The sequence below is a fragment of the Saimiri boliviensis genome, chromosome 2 (assembly GCF_048565385.1).
Source record: "Saimiri boliviensis isolate mSaiBol1 chromosome 2, mSaiBol1.pri, whole genome shotgun sequence".
Taxonomy (NCBI): Eukaryota; Metazoa; Chordata; class Mammalia; order Primates; family Cebidae; genus Saimiri; species Saimiri boliviensis.
This window is the reverse complement of record NC_133450.1, coordinates 103,818,663-103,835,132: the sequence shown is the minus strand read 5'-3', so window position 1 is coordinate 103,835,132 and position 16,470 is coordinate 103,818,663. Positions and strand designations below refer to the sequence as shown.

General features: G+C 36.0%; 1 protein-coding gene and 1 non-coding gene across 6 annotated transcripts in view; both read left to right on the top strand.

The window, feature by feature from the left end:
- PRPF39 (pre-mRNA processing factor 39) overlaps window positions 1–16,208 on the top strand; it is a 33,834-nt gene extending 17,626 nt beyond the window's left edge. For all 5 annotated transcript variants that reach the window (XM_039468980.2, XM_039468982.2, XM_074393995.1 and 2 more), the window contains 10 exons: window positions 1,455–1,622; window positions 7,713–7,878; window positions 8,685–8,792; window positions 10,223–10,387; window positions 10,701–10,827; window positions 11,173–11,441; window positions 12,883–13,067; window positions 14,723–14,797; window positions 15,030–15,150; window positions 15,466–16,208. In XM_039468980.2, the coding sequence (XP_039324914.1) occupies window positions 1,455–1,622; window positions 7,713–7,878; window positions 8,685–8,792; window positions 10,223–10,387; window positions 10,701–10,827; window positions 11,173–11,441; window positions 12,883–13,067; window positions 14,723–14,797; window positions 15,030–15,150; window positions 15,466–15,522 (1,441 nt within the window). In that variant the 3' untranslated portion in view covers window positions 15,523–16,208. The remainder of the gene's footprint in view (window positions 1–1,454; window positions 1,623–7,712; window positions 7,879–8,684; window positions 8,793–10,222; window positions 10,388–10,700; window positions 10,828–11,172; window positions 11,442–12,882; window positions 13,068–14,722; window positions 14,798–15,029; window positions 15,151–15,465) is intronic.
- On the top strand, window positions 11,503–11,588 carry LOC120364188 (small nucleolar RNA SNORD127). Its single transcript, XR_005579529.1, has one exon. It is a non-coding gene; the product is annotated as a small nucleolar RNA SNORD127 (small nucleolar RNA).
- Window positions 16,209–16,470: the final 262 nt, after the last annotated feature.

Sequence of the window (16,470 nt, the reverse complement as noted above, 5' to 3'; positions counted from 1 at the left end):
TGTTAACCTGACCAGTGCCAAATGTGTAATTACTATAGCTCCTAGTTTCTTATATTATCTTTCAGGAAAATGCCTGCCGCATTGTCCTTTTACAAAGACATTTTGCATTTTTGTATACTAGATGAACAGTAGAATTTGATTTTTCTTGTTCCACTCAGAATTTTTTAGAGCTTTATTAAAATTGTGTTAAAATTGTGGTTTAACTTAGTATATTTTTATACTTTAAGAAAAATCTCTCTTGATTTTAAGGTACTTATCTTGAAAGTATGTATCTAAAAGCTTTATTCCATTGGAGTATTAAATCCAGTGATTAAAATTGCTTATAGAAATCTCTTGACATGACTAGGTATTTTAAAGTGCTTTGTAACAAACCTTTTTTTTTTTTTTCTTGGAGACAGAGTATTCCTCTTGTCATCCAGGTTGGAGTGCAGTGGTGTGGTTTCAGCTCACTACAACCCCACCTCCCAGATTCAAGTGATTCTTGTGCCTCAGACTCTGGAGTAGCTGGGATTACAGACATGTACCACAACACTCGGCTAATTTTTGTATTTTTAGTAGAGATGGGGTTTCATCATGTTGGCAAGGCTGGTCTCAAACTCCCGGCCTCATGTGCTGGGATTACGGATATGATTCATTGTGCCCAGCCTGTGACAAACTTTAATGATAGAATTTTAGAATTGAGAAGGTCTTTTGAGAGGGTTAAAATGTATAGTTATTATCTTACAAGGCAGCTGGATTCCTTGATGGAGAGTTATTTTTGCTTGAAAAAATATATATGTATATGTATATTTTGAGACGGGGTCTCTGTTGCCAGTCTGGAGTGCAATCGTGCCATCTCGGCTCACTGCAACCTCTGCCTCCCAGGTTCAAGTGATTCTCCCGCCTCAGCCTCCCAAGTAGTTGGCAATACAAGCATCTGCCATCATGCCCAGCTAATTTTTGTAGAGACAGGGTTTCACCATGTTGGTCAGGCTGATCTTGAACTCCTGACCTCAGGTGATCTGCCCACCTTAGCCTCCCAAAGTGCTGGAATTACAGGCATGAGCCACCATGCCTGGTGAAAATATTCTTATATTGAGGTGAAATTTGCCTCTCTTGAACTTCCTACTTGTTTTAGTTTTGTCTTCTGTTATAAATAAATCTATACAACAGGCATTTCAGATTTAACAGATTCTTAAATGTCTACTCCTACCTATTTGCAATGTGTACATTTTGTATTTAATTTTATATAAAATAAAATTACATAAAAAGTACATTTATCTATTACCTTTGTTTTCTCATTCTTTTAAAGCAGCTGTTGTATGCTTTCCATTATTCTGTCTACCTTTTAATTCCTACTTGCATAGGAAGCAGTTGAATATAATTTTTGAAGTTAGCATATCTTCTAAATATAGAAATATTTTAAGAGTGATTTTATCTTGGAAAGGTAACTGAAGAGTAATTTAATTTTTCAGAACTTTTGAGCATGCTGTTCTAGCTGCAGGAACAGATTTCCGTTCTGACAGACTGTGGGAAATGTATATAAACTGGGAAAATGAGCAGGGAAACCTGAGAGAAGTTACAGCTATATACGATCGTATTCTTGGTATTCCAACACAGCTGTATAGTCATCATTTTCAGAGGTAGGTGGGAAATTCTGATTATTGAAACATCTTTGATTACTCAAATAATTAGTTGGTAGTATTGAGAATTATAATTCTCTTGAAATGTTATGTAAGCTTTTATTTGGTGGAAAGATGAATAAATTTTGTTGCTAATTATAACCTGCATGCTTGCTTTTGACATTTTTTCATATACCTAATGAAGTGTTTAGAAAATTTATTGTTTTTAGATAGAAGTTTCTCCTTATACTTTTTTTTTTTTTTTTTTTTTTTGAGGCGGAGTTTCGCTCTCGTTACCCAGGCTGGAGTGCAATGGCGCGATCTCAGCTCACCGCAACCTCCGCCTCCTGGGTTCAGGCAATTCTCCTGCCTCAGCCTCCTGAGTAGCTGGGATTACAGGCACACGGCACCATGCCCAGCTAACTTTTTGTGTTTTTAGTAGAGACGGGTTTTCACCATGTTGACCAGGATGGTCTCGATCTCTTGACCTCGTGATCCACCCGCCTCGGCCTCCCAAAGTGCTGGGGCCGCGCCCGGCCCCTTATACATTTTAATAGATAAAGAAACACAGGATGGCCGGGCACGGTGGCTCACGCCTGTAATCCCAGCACTTTGGGATGCCGAGGCGGGTGGATCACGAGGTCAAGAGATCGAGACCATCCTGGTCAACATGGTGAAACCCCGTCTCTACCAAAAATACAAAAAATTAGCTGGGCATGGTGGCGTGTGCCTGTAATCCCAGCTACTCAGGAGGCTGAGGCAGGAGAATTACCTGAACCCAGGAGGCGGAGATTGCGGTGAGCCGAGATCGTGCCATTGCACTCCAGCCTGGGTAACAAGAGCGAAACTCCGTCTCAAAAAAAAAAAAAAAGAAACACAGGAATTCTGTCTTATCTAAGGTATTTCAGAGTAGTGAAGGAATAATAAAATAGGACCTAAGTTTAGTTACTTATTTATGGCATTAGATTGACACAATGCCTGGAACATGATAGATGTTTAATTTTTTAAACTTAATGATTTGCTAAATATACATTCTTGGGATTGCTGCAACATCTTATGTCCAAAACAGTGAAGGATGCATCATATATGGTAAATAGTATCTATTTTCAGACAAGCAGGTATCATTCCATTTTAATTTTCCCCCCTTATTTTTTTTCTGTTACGATTGGTATCCTTGTATTGATTACTATTAAAACAACTAATTCTGTGTGTAATAATTGTTGTGTTCTGTTTTCTGCTTTATGCAGAATATCCCATCAGTAAGGATCCAGAAAGTCTTTCTGAACAAGTGTGAGGACTGTTTCTTTGCTTTTTTAAAAAATTGGCATGTTTTCTATTTTTGTTACATTTTTCAATGAATAATATTTTATAAATCTAGGTACTTTTTAAGTGAGTTATTTTCTAAATTTTTCTTCACTATCAAAAGTAGAAGACTTTGATGAAGCATTTGTAAAGTACTAAGGATCAATTTGCTAAAGGTAGAAGTTATACAGAGTTAGGTTAGAAACAGAAAGCATGTAGATAGGAATATACTCTTTGCTTTTGATGAAACAGAGGAAGCAGACAGGTTTCTAAGGTGTAACGACCTAGGAAGTACATTTGCTGAAAGACATTAACACAAGCAAGAATTGGCATATGGAAATGCTTGGTAAATAGTTACTGAACACATAAGTACAAAAGTACTTAAATTACCTGATGGGCCAAAGAGGGTGTCTTTTCATAGACTAGTTCTTCTGTGATTTAAAGTATAGGAAGAATCTGTGACTTCAAGAACTTTACTTACGATGAAAAAAAAAATGTGTAGGAAACACACATAGCATTTTCCTTATCACAGACACTGTGCTGAGTGGTTTGTAACTCACTTTATAATTCTCGCGATAACCCAGTGAGACAAGTACTGTTGTTCCCATTTAATGAAAGTGTAGACAGAGAGAGATTAGCATATTTATCTAAGGCCACAGAGTTTGTAAGTAGTTGGAAGCTATTTGGAACCTAGACAGTGTGGACCCCAAGTTTTTGATAGCTTCTCCTACAAGTCTTTTTTATTTCTAAGTGAATAGCCCACTAGGCTTTATTTACTTTGCTTTAAGTCGTCAGTTACCCTAGGCTTTTAAAAATGCATATATACTTATAATAGATAATAGTGGGATTATATTACCTGTACTGATCTATAATCTGCTGTTTTTCACTTAATGCATTTAGAACTACTTTCCTTATCTGTAGCAAACTCACAAGTAGTCTTTATGCAATTCTTACAGTTTATATAAGCTAATTCAAATGACTAACTGCCTTGAGAACCACTGGATTTTTTTTTTTTTTTTTTTTTTTTTTTTTTGCCTGACGCACGCCGCTTTCTTAAAGTCATTTGTTTAGCATTTGCTATGTACCTGTTGATAGGCTGTTTAAGTTGGAGGAATGAAGGCCCAAAGCTGTGTGTAAATGGTGTTGCCTGTGAGTTGGTCAGAAGGGTAGAGGAGGAGGTGTATGTTAAAAAAAGTATATTCTAAGTGCTATACAATAATAATGGAAATAATTTTATTGTGCTTGTGCATTAGGCTTGTGTATTGGATATATCCTGCAAATTGTCTCTGAGCTAGCCTAATTTTTAAATCTTCTTTAGCAAGAGGACTTTGTGATCTGGTCTAACATCCAAGTCCAATCCCTGCTAGTTCCTGAGCTCTAGACACACCTAAATGATAACATTTCCCAAATGGCACTGTTGTTTTATGTCTTTATGACTGTTAATACCTTTTCCTCTTTCCACTTGTCTAGTAAATTCATATTCCTTGAGACCACACAGTTTTGTGTCTTCTCTGAAATTTTCTCTGGTTCACCTACATTGAGATATCTAGCCTGCCATTTGTGCCACCACTTTACCTATCTATTTACATTTATATTAGCACTAGTAACACTGCTTTGAATTTATGTCTCCTATATCCTCAACATGCCTGTCAGTTTCCGAGGCTTAATTCTTTGTATCTCTAATATGTAGGAATAGAGCTCAATATGTATTGGACACTTAGCCAGTCTTTACTGAAAAAATATTAGCTTTATAATACAAAAGACTGATAAAAATTACTGCTTAATATTATGCACGTTTTGTCACTGTTTTAAAGAAGTTTCTGCATGATGTAGCAATCAAGTCATTTTAAATTTATGTACTGTATGTAGTTATTTTTAAATTTTACTTACTTTGTTTTTAATTAATACGTTGACAATTTTAAGTTTTAATATTAATCTGTAATTAAATCTGTTTTTTCATACTACATATTTGAGAATTACTTTCTCATTTTAAATTTTTTAACATAATGTAATATATGTTGATTTATTTCCTCCTGGTGCTGAAATGGGCCATTAGCCTCTGTATCCATTGACTTTGGAAAATTTAAATTAGATTCCAATGTTATTTACCTTTTTTCTTTTGGAGTTTCGCTCTTGTTGTTCAGGCTGGAGTGCAGCAGCTCGATCTTGGCTCACTGCAACCTCTGCCTCCCAGGTTCAAGTGATTCTCCTGCCTCAATCTCCCAAATAGCTGGGATTACAGGTGCCTGCCACCATACCCAGCTAATTTTTTTTATTTTTAGTAGAGATGGGGTTTCACCATGTTGGGCAGGCTGGTCTTGAACTCCTGACCTCAGGTGATGCACTCACCTCGGCCTCCCAGAGTGTGCTGGGATTACAGGTGTGGGCCACCACGTCCGGCTTTTCTTTTTTTTTTTTTTGAGATGGAATCTCATTTTGTTGCCCAGGCTGGATTGCAATGGTGCAAATTCCACCTCCCAGGTTCAAGTGATTCTCCTGCCTCAGACTCCCAAGTAGCTGGGATTACAGGTGCCTGCCAACACACCTGGCTAATTTTTGTATGTTAGTAGAGAAGGGGGTTTCTCCGTATTGGCTAGGCTGGTCTCGAACTCCTGACCTCAGGTGATCCACCCACTTCCGCCTCCCAGGGTGCTGGGATTACAGGTGTGAGCCACTGTGCCTGGCCTTACATATATTTTTGGAAGTCTTAATTTAAGAAACTTGGAAAAAAATCTGTAAGGTTGGAACATATGGGACATGGGCAGCCAGTCTAATAATTAGGTTGAAGAGGTAGGCCTGGGTCAGAATATGAAAGACTGCCTAACGAACTATCAAGAGAGGGATGAACAGTTTACTGTTTGTTTGTTTGTTTGCATACTTTCTTCTGTGTGTGTGTATGTGTGTGTGTGTGTGTGTGTGTGTGCATGTGTTGCCCGCGTGCGTGCAGTGAAGAGATCTTGGCTCACTGCAGTCTCCGCCTTCCCAGGTTCAAGCAATTCTGCCTTGGCCTCCCAAGTAGCTGGGATTACAGGCAAGCACCACCACACCCAGCTAATTTTTTGTATTTTTAGTGGAGACGGTGTTAACACCATGTTGACCAGGCTGGTCTTGAACTCCTTACCTCAGGTGGTCCGCCCACTTTGACCTCCTAAAGTGCTGGGATTACAGGTGTAAGCCACCATGACTGGCCTTTTCTTATTGTTGTTTTTTGCGATGGAGTCTCTCTCTATCATCCAGGGTGGAGTGCAGTGGCTGTATCTCAGCTCACTGCAACCTCCACCTCCCATGTTCAAGTGATTCTCTTGCCTCAGCCCCCTGAATAGGTGAGATTACAGGTGCATGCCACCATGCCTGGTTAATTTTTGTGTTTTTAGTAGAGAAGGAGTTTCACCTTGTTGGCCAAGCTGGTCCCAAACTCCTGACCTCAGGTGGTCTGCCCGGCTGAGCCTCCCAAAGTGCTGGGATTACAGGCATGAGCCACCATGCCTGGCCTGTTTGCTTACTTTTTAATATCATTTCTGATAGTAGTATTGAGGTGGGAATGGGATTTGTGAGACTAGAGGCTGTGAGGCTATTTTAGGTTTATCCAGCTTAAAAGTGAGGAAGCGATGAAGATGTATTTAAAAGGTACGGTCAGTAGGGCCTGGTATCTAATGTAATGTAAATGTAAAGCTAGGTGGAAGAGATTTAGAAATTTAGTGGTTGACAGTACCATTAATCAATATTAGAAATGCTGAGGGTATTCTTTTTCAGATGAAGATGACACACTTAAAGACATTTCATATTTGAGATTCCAAAGGTAATGTTCATATCATGATGGTGTACTTTAGCTCCTCAACCTGGTGTTTTTGATCAAAGTTTGTGTGTATATAAATTATTGCATGTTTTTATAAAATAGCAAAATGATATTTTCTTCAAAAATCTCTTTGTAGATTAGCTTTAAACTAATCTGTATTTCTTTGTGCAGAGTATTGGCAGTTGGATATGCTAATCTGGATTAGGAGAAAGGTTTGGATTTGTGTTATAGTTTTGAGAGTCATCATGGTATAGGTATTTCAAGCTGTATTAATGGGATTGGCCAGAAGTATGTCTTAATAAAAGTAGTTCCAGAACCAATTGGAGAGTGGAATTCATGGGAATACTAGCATTTAGGGCAGGTAAGAAGGGGAATAGGACTAAGAGCAGCAGTCAGAGGTTTGGAGGACCATACTACAAAACAAGTGTCCATTTAATTTTATATATGAGGTAATTGATAATCTTGATTGGGCAGTTTCATTGGGTTTTTGTGAACGCACATGTGGATTGAGTATTTGGGAGGTGGGAAAGAACTGGTAATATTTGTTGATTATTTATAAGTGATCATTTAGAATTTATGTATTACAATATTTAATTTTACTGTAACTTTTGTGCCTTCGTAGTAAAATAGATTCTATGAGACATAAATAATACGTATTGTCATCCCATTTTACAGTTGAGGAAACTAAGATTTAGAGAAAGGAAAATCTTCCCTTAAGGCAGATAACTAGTAACAGACAGAACTGAGGTTTTAATTTATGCTCGTCCATGCCTTCTCCATTCCATTGCAAAGGAAGGAAGAAATGGAAGATGTCTATAGACTTGTTTATCATATGGTAGTGTTTTATCATATGGTAGGATTTCACTGTAGAAAAGAAGGAGAAAGGGTATGATATTTTGCTTTCTTTCTTTAAATCAAATCCTTTGAAAAAGTAGTGTATAGTAGGAATCTCAATATGAGATCTAAAATTATGATTCAAATATAGAGTATGTGTTTTTATTGTCTTCCTTTAGATTTAAAGAACATGTACAGAATAACTTGCCTAGAGATCTTTTAACTGGTGAACAGTTTATTCAGTTTCGAAGGGAATTAGCTTCTGTAAATGGACATAGTGGTGATGATGGTCCTCCTGGTGATGATCTACCATCAGGAGTTGAAGACATAACTGATCCTGCAAAGGTAACCAGTCTTATTCTACAGTTTTTCAGTGGCCAGGTGTGGTTATTCACACCTGTAATCCCAGCACTTTGGGAGGCCAAGTTAGGCAGAACACCTGAGGTCAGGAGTTCAAGACCAGTCTAGGCAACATGGTGAAACCCCATCTATACTAAACATGCAAAAATCAGCCAGGCATGGTGGCACATAACTGTAGTCCCAGCCAGCTACTTGGGAGGTTGAGGTGGGAAGATTGCTTGAACCTGGGAGGCAGAGGTTGCAGTGAGCTGAGATGGCACCGCTGCACCCTGGGCCACAGAGCAAGACTTCATCTCGGCAAAAAAAAAAAAAAAAAAGGTCTCTAGTGTAGAAGAAACTGGACCTGTTAATCTCTTAACTCCTTGAGTGGCACAGTGATCACTTATATAGCTGGCCATTTACTCAGTGATTTGTAGCTTGTTTGAAGTTGATTTCTTACTAAGGCAAATGGGGATTCAGTAGCTGGTATGTATGGATTTAAGATAGAGAATCTATTTTACTACGAGACACCCCCAAAAAAACTTAGCTTAGAAGGAATATTTTGCCTAGGTTATGAATCTACTAGCCCAATTTACGAAAAAAAGAAAAAAAATGTATGAAAGTGGTTAATTAGGAAGTTGTGTGATATATTTTAGTGTTGTTAATTGTATTTTGCACATAATTGCTGACAGTTAAAAATCTACTACTATCCTAGGACTAAAATATCTGTGAATACTTAAATGTAAGCAGTGATATGGAAAATTTTCAGTATATAGCTTATAGGATTTATTTTTTCCCTTTTTCTTCCCAAGCTAATTACAGAAATAGAAAACATGAGACATAGAATCATTGAGATTCATCAAGAAATGTTTAATTATAATGAGCATGAAGTTAGTAAAAGGTGGACATTTGAAGAAGGTGTAAGTGTTTTTGTCTTTTTAATAGTCTTTAAAATATAAAGATAGGAATAATTTATTTTTCTTTCAATTTTGATAGTAATATCTCTATTATAACTTTATTTTTGCATATTTAAGCCGTAACTTTAAGATGCTTGTCTCATTTATTGTAATCATTCTCAGTTTTTCCATTTTCCCTGATCAGTTTTAGAATGTTTGATTTGAGATTTACTTGAATTGCAAGATACATGCTTAATCTGAACAATTTTACTCTAATTGTTCAGTTTTTAAAAGTCAGCTTCTTGGAGTCATACTTTGTACGCAGAGTACAATTGACCCATTTTGGGTATATAGTAAAATGAGGTAATTTCCCACAATTTTAATTCTTTGCTTTTTTTTTTCTGATAGCTTTACTGAGATATAATTCAAATGCCATGTAATTTATCCATTTAAAGTATACAGTTCAGTAGTTCTTAGTATATTCACAGATACGTACAACCATCACTACAGTCAATTTTAGAAAATGATCACTACCTCAAAAAATAACCCCTTAACTTTTAGCTGTCACTACCCCTATCTTCTCAGCTTCGATCCTCTACCCCCAATGCTAAGGTACCACTATCTGCTTTTTGTTACTGTAGATTTCCCTGTAATGGCCTTTCATATGAATGGAATCTTAGAATATGCAATCATTTCACAGATGTATATATATTGTAGTCATCACAGCAATCAAAATACAGAACTCTTTCAGCACCGCAGAAAGTGCTTGGCCCCTTTCTAGCCAGTGTTCCCCTCCCCACTCCTAGCCCTAGGCAACCATTGATCTGTTTTCTGTCACTGTGGTTGTTTAATTTTAAAATATTCAACAAAGTATAAAATATTCGGCCGGGCGCAGTGGCTCAAGCCTGTAATCCCAGCACTTTGGGAGGCCGAGGTGGGCGGATCACAAGGTCAAGAGATCGAGACCATCCTGGCCAACATGGTGAAACCCCGTCTCTACTAAAAATACAAAAAATTAGCTGGGCATGGTGGCACGTGCCTGTAGTCCCAGCTACTTGGAAGGCTGAGGCAGGAGAATTGCCTGAACCCAGGAGGCGGAGGTTGCAGTGAGCCGAGATTGTGCCACTGCACTCCAGCCTAGTGCCTGGTGAGAGTGAGACTCTGTCTCAAAAAAAAAAAAAAAAAAAAAAAAAAAGTATAAAATATTCTATACATTAAAAAGCATGTCATCGGCAAAATGGCAGAATAAATAGAAAATATATTGTTTCATTTGTTTGTAAAGCTTAAGGAATTTAAGGGATTTTAATTTTAAAAGTTTTTAAAAATTATAATTTATTAAAAATGTTTAATTATCAACTATACTTATATTTAAAATAATTTGTATTAACACTGTACTTGTGCATATTTTGGTGATACTGGTTTACTTTCATTGTCATGTTACAATTTCATTACAGATTAAAAGACCTTACTTTCATGTGAAACCTTTGGAAAAGGCACAACTGAAAAACTGGAAAGAATACTTAGAATTTGAAATTGAAAATGGGACACATGAACGAGTTGTGGTTCTCTTTGAAAGATGTGTCATATCATGTGCCCTCTATGAGGAGTTTTGGATTAAGGTAAGAAAATCATGTGCTCTTAAACTTGAATATATTATAAACATTGATCTAGTGACTAACCTTTTTTGTACTTCTGTTGAATGTTGTTCATATAACTATATCTGTTGCATTAGGAGATGGTCTGCTTGCAACCAGATTTGACTGCTGCATATGCCAACCTCGTTGCCTCTCTTCGTCCTTCCTTACAGAAACTAGTCTAGTGGTTCAATAAAGGTGCTGAATGGGTTTAAAAATAGAATTTTATCGTTCTGTCACAAATTTACTGGCTTGTTCAACTGTAAATTATTCAGTATTTCCTCTTTTCTGTATGTAGTATGCCAAGTACATGGAAAACCATAGCATTGAAGGAGTGAGGCATGTCTTCAGCAGAGCTTGTACTATACATCTCCCAAAGAAACCCATGGTGCATATGCTTTGGGCAGCATTTGAGGAACAGCAGGGTAAGAGTAGAGAAATTCAGTTGATATTTTTGAGATTTCTACGTTATTTCAGAATACAGCGAGGAATTGGGTGGTAAGGGATGGTGTAAAGCAGAGGGTGGCAAACTTTTTCTCTCAAAGGCCAGATAGTAAATATTTTAGGCTTTGTAAGCCATGTGTTCTTTTAGGCTTTGTAAGCCATTTTTGCCTCTGCTTCAGCGCAGCCATAGACAGTATGTAAATATGCATGGTTGTTTCCCATTAGTTGCTGAATTTAGCCCATGGGTGATTGTTTGTGAGTATCTGGTATAAACATTATTTTATAAGTTTAAACAGAAGCATGAACATGTTAATTACTGTTTCTAGGTAATATTAATGAAGCCAGGAATATCTTGAGAACATTTGAAGAATGTGTTCTAGGATTGGCAATGGTTCGTTTACGAAGAGTAAGTTTAGAACGACGGCATGGAAATCTGGAAGAAGCTGAACATTTGCTTCAGGATGCCATTAAGAATGCCAAATCAAATAATGAATCTTCATTTTATGCTGTCAAACTAGCCCGGCATCTATTCAAAATACAGAAAAACCTTCCAAAATCAAGAAAGGTACTTTTGGAAGCAATTGAAAGAGACAAAGTATGTATTTGTTTTTTTTAAGTATCTTGTAAAAAAACCAGTGATCAGTTTATTTTCACTGTGGCAACTGTGATGAAAGATTTGGTCTGTATGTAATATATTTTATTACTAAATGAGGACAACAGTCCCTCTAAACTGATGTTGCCATTTAAAAAATTTTTTTAAATTGTTTTGAATTAAAAGTTTTAGGCATTAAGATTATTGGGTTAAAAAGTGTTACAGACATCGTGATCCTTTCTATTTTCCCTTTAGAAATTAACAAATTTACTGTTTATTAAGTAGAACAGAGGGCTTAGGAGAGCACTTTATAAACAAAAGCATAGGTGTTTCCTGTGTTATAAGCACATTTAGCAGTGAGATGATTTTGCTTCTCCACGGAGTCCTTTTTTTTTTTTTGAGACAGAGTTTTACTCTTGTTACCCAGGCTGGAGTGCAATGGCGTGATCTCGGCTCACCACAATCTCCACCTCCTGCGTTCAGGCAATTCTCCTGCCTCAGCCTCCTGAGTAGCTGGGATTACAGGCACGTGCCACCATGCCCAGCTAATTTTTTTTTTTTTTTTTTTTTTTGTATTTGTAGTAGAGACGGGGTTTCACCTTGTTGACCAGGATGGTCTCGATCTCTTGACCTCGTGATCCACCCGCCTCAGCCTCCCAAAGTGCTGGGATTACAGGCGTGAGCCACCGCGCCTGTTCACGGAGTACTTTTTATATATCAATTGGTAAAAGGCAATGTATAGGTAATAGATAATTTCTCAAGTTTTAGAATTTGAGGTTTTTGTTTTGTTTTGTTTTGAGATGGAGTCTTACTCTGTCGCCAGACTGGAGTGCAGTGGCTCGATCTCGGCTCGCTGCAAACTCTGCCTCCCGGGTTCAGGTGATTCTCCTGCCTCAGCCTCCTGAGTAGCTGGGACTGCAGGCGTGCACCACCACGCCCAGCTAATTTTTGTATTTATAATATAGACGTTTTACCACATTGGCCAGGCTGGTTTTGACCTTAAGTCATCTTTCTGCCTTGGCCTCCCAAGGTGCTGAGATTACAGGCATGAGCCACCATGCCCAGTTAAGATGTTAATCTATAGTTGTAGTAAAGATTTAAATTACTTGAAGCATAGGGATAATTTTTTTATGTTTTATTTTCTAATTGTCATGGTAGGTCAAGTCATATTAAACCCAAGATAGGATATAGAGTTTTAATTTATTGGCTTTTAACAATTTGCATAGTTTAGGAGATACTAGGGTGATTGGTTGAAAAATTCATCAATGTGTCAATAAATTTTTCACCCCTTTAGATATATGCTGAAAATATTTAGCATGAGTTGTATTTTAATATATAATTTTCAGTTTTTTTCAAATTGAGATATAAAAACTGAGGCATTTTAAATATCTTTGCTATAATAAAAATATTTTAGAAATATTAATTGATGCTGCTTTTTACACAGGATAACACAAAGTTATACCTCAATTTACTTGAAATGGAATACAGTGGTGACCTCAAACAAAATGAAGAAAATATCCTAAGTTGTTTTGACAAAGCTGTACATGGTTCATTACCTATTAAAATGAGAATCACATTTTCTCAGAGAAAAGTGGAATTTCTCGAAGATTTTGGTTCCGATGTCAATAAGTAAGATCTTAATTATATTATCTATTTGAATGATAAATGAGCATTGATATTTTTGGATGGGGATTTGATGATTAGTACACATTAATACATTGCTAAATTTTAAAATGTTCACTTAGTTTATTTTTTCCTCATATATAGGGGGATAAATTTAGTTTTGTAAATGTGTATGTACTTGACAGGAAGAGGCATATGTTTGTTTTTCTTTCCAAAATTTTTCCCAATTTTAGAGTGTCAATTTAAACCATGATTGAATGAGAGAAGGCAGCAAGGAGCAATCCTGTGAAAAGAGAAATGGGCTAAGGATTGAATCCTGCAACCCAAGCATTTAATATATAGGTCATTAAGGATGGATGGGACTAATTTCTAGTAGGAGTGCTATTTTCTGAGATTGGAGATGAGAATGGATATGGTCCCACAGAACATGCCTACTGGCCTCATCATCTTTCATTGTAAAAGGCTGAAAGTTGAGGATGTTCAAAGGGAATGCTCCTGTGCGTTTTAGTTTACTAAGAGTACAAATACTGGCTAGATCATTTCTGAGGTTCCAGTCTTACCTGATTCAAGTAAGGAAATATACCAGTCCCTTTTAGGAATGTGCCTTCTCTGATTATTCTCATTTAGATTTCTGTTGAAACCATTGTAGATAAACTAATTATTAGTTGTATCTGAATGTTTGTATATGTATGTATATAATTTTTATGGCTGTGTAAAATTTCAGTGAAACGAGTATAACAGCTAATGTTTTTGTTAGTGTATTTTAATATATTAATGTATTATTCGTGTGCTTGGCATGATGCTAAATGTTTTATATTAGCTACCTTACAGAAAATTTATAGCAGTAGAATGAAGGTAAGGGTTCTATTCTCCTAACAGATGAGAGGATTTAAGAAAGATGAGACATTTTTTCTGAGGTCATGTAGCTATTACTACATTGTGGAGCTAGGACTGAACCTACTTCAGAGTTTCTGCTCTTAACTGCTTGTGTGCTGTGTATTTATTGTCTTATATTTATACTGAAGAAGGTAGAAGATACGCAATTTTAGCTTCTAGTCAAGTTAAATGATATGAGTAAAAAAGGAAGTAAGTGTATCAGGTAGCAAATAACTGCTGAGATGGCTGTGATCTCTGTGTGGATTAGAATGGATTTGTCATGCTTCATAGAGGAGGTTGGGCTTCATTTAGCTGTTACTGGATTCTGACAAGCTGAGCAGAGGACATAGTGGAGGAAGCAAGTTGAAGCTCATATAAAAGTAACATCTGCTTGATTGCAGGTTTTTTTGAAGTAGTGGAAGTATGATCTTGACTGCGTTGTGCATTGAAAGCTAGACTGAATTGAGAGCACATAGAGTAGGCAGTTGACAGTAGCTAGCTATTGGAATCTTGACCAGTGAAATTAAATGACATTATTTTAATTTGGCAAAAAATAGGCAGACAAATTGGAGATTCAACATAAGTGTGTTATTTAATCCATTGTAAGTATAGGAAATGGGGTGTCTGAGTATCAGGACTATGATTTTAGTAGTAGAAATTTTGAAAATAAAGGAGCCACTTAGAAATTTACTCGGGCAGTTTCCAAAGTAAAAAAAAAACTTTAAGTATTAAATAATAGGTTAGTTTTTGTTCATTCCAGAGGATTTTTTTTCCTTCCCTTTCAGGCTTCTGAATGCTTATGATGAACATCAGACACTCTTAAAAGAACAGGATTCTTTAAAAAGGAAAGCAGAAAATGGGTATGTAAGTTTTTGCTAAATTAAGAAGGGGTATTTCATAATGGAAATGCCTTCAAAGACAAATGTTTTTAAGTGTTATTTTTATGTTGTAATTTACATACTTTATTTTCATGATTTGAAAAAGTCATGAGTGGTTCAAAATTTCAGCAAAACAAACAGATAACATTCATCTATTCGTTAAAGTTCTTATCTGTGGGAGTTTTGAAAGTTTCCATTTTGACATTTTATATAGATCAGAAGAACCAGAGGAAAAGAAAGCACATACAGAAGATACAACTTCATCATCTACACAGATGATTGATGGTGATTTACAGGCAAATCAAGCTGTATATAATTATAGTGCCTGGTATCAAGTGAGTCTGCATAATTATAATTCTTTGTTCATAGATGTTATTAGCATAAATTAGGATAGTTTCTTTTTTTAGAAAACGTTTTTTTCCCAATTCATTAATACATTCTTTGGTGATGAAGTACTAGAATTTTAGCAGTGAACATTTGTTTTCTTAAACATACCTGCTTTAATTATACTTTTTAAAATTATACTTTAATTATATATACTTTAATTATATATACTTTAATTATACTTTTTAAAAATTATACTTTAATTATACAACTGTGGAACTGCCACAGTTGTAATCTGCTAACATATACTTACTTTTTCCTTTCAGTACAATTATCAGAATCCTTGGAATTATGGACAGTATTATCCTCCCCCTCCAACCTGATGGGAATATAAATTTCAAATTGAGTGTGTGAAAAATATGAAATTATTATTTTTTTTAATGAGGGATGTAAACAGTATAAGCTTGTTGTATTTGATAACTTGTCTTCCTTGTTTCTGTGTAACACGATTTGTTTAGTAATAGAGGAAAAATGTCAATTAGTAGCTTACCACAGATACTATTTCCTACCATTTATAAAATTTACTTTTTATTGAAGAACTATTTTTTGATTTTTGCATTAAGTGGTCTAGAATTCTTTTGCAATGCATTTGCAACAGAATTTTGTAGCCTTAAGGGGTAGGAAGAAAAGCCTGACTGCAAATCATGTCAGTGTAGTACAAAATTCTGAAAACACATAAGGGCTGGTTATTAAGGATTTACCTCCTTTTTTTAAAAAAAAAAGGATTTTTAACCTTTGCTGACAGGTTTTGTCTGTTTCAGTTATACTTGTGAACTGTGATCTAACTGCAGAAAGGATACATTATTAAAATTCTATGCCTTGGAATAGAGATTATAAATGAGAAAATGGAATGTTTGCATCCCTTTAAAAAATGAAAATCATATCAAAAATATGTTGTTTCAGGAGACTTTGTATTTAGAATATTCATGTAAAACTTCTGAACAAGCTTTCATTTTGATCAAACTGATCATCTTCATTTTTGTAATAAAACTGAAGACTCATCCAGTAATTGTTTATGAATTTATTTTGGGGGAATAACTTAGTAATATTAATTTTATGTTTATCTTTATTAGTGGCTCATAGGTTTTTGAAGTACACTTCTCCTAAATTAAGGTATTATCTTCCTGCCACGATTTTTTAGATCTTACAGCATTTTGTTTCCCCTCAAGCCCTATGCTTTTGCCTTATTATACAGGCAATCTGTCCAGATTATTTTATTGGGAGTTACTCCCTGGTTTGATGAGGTCCGTAGTTTCAGTTACTTAATCAGA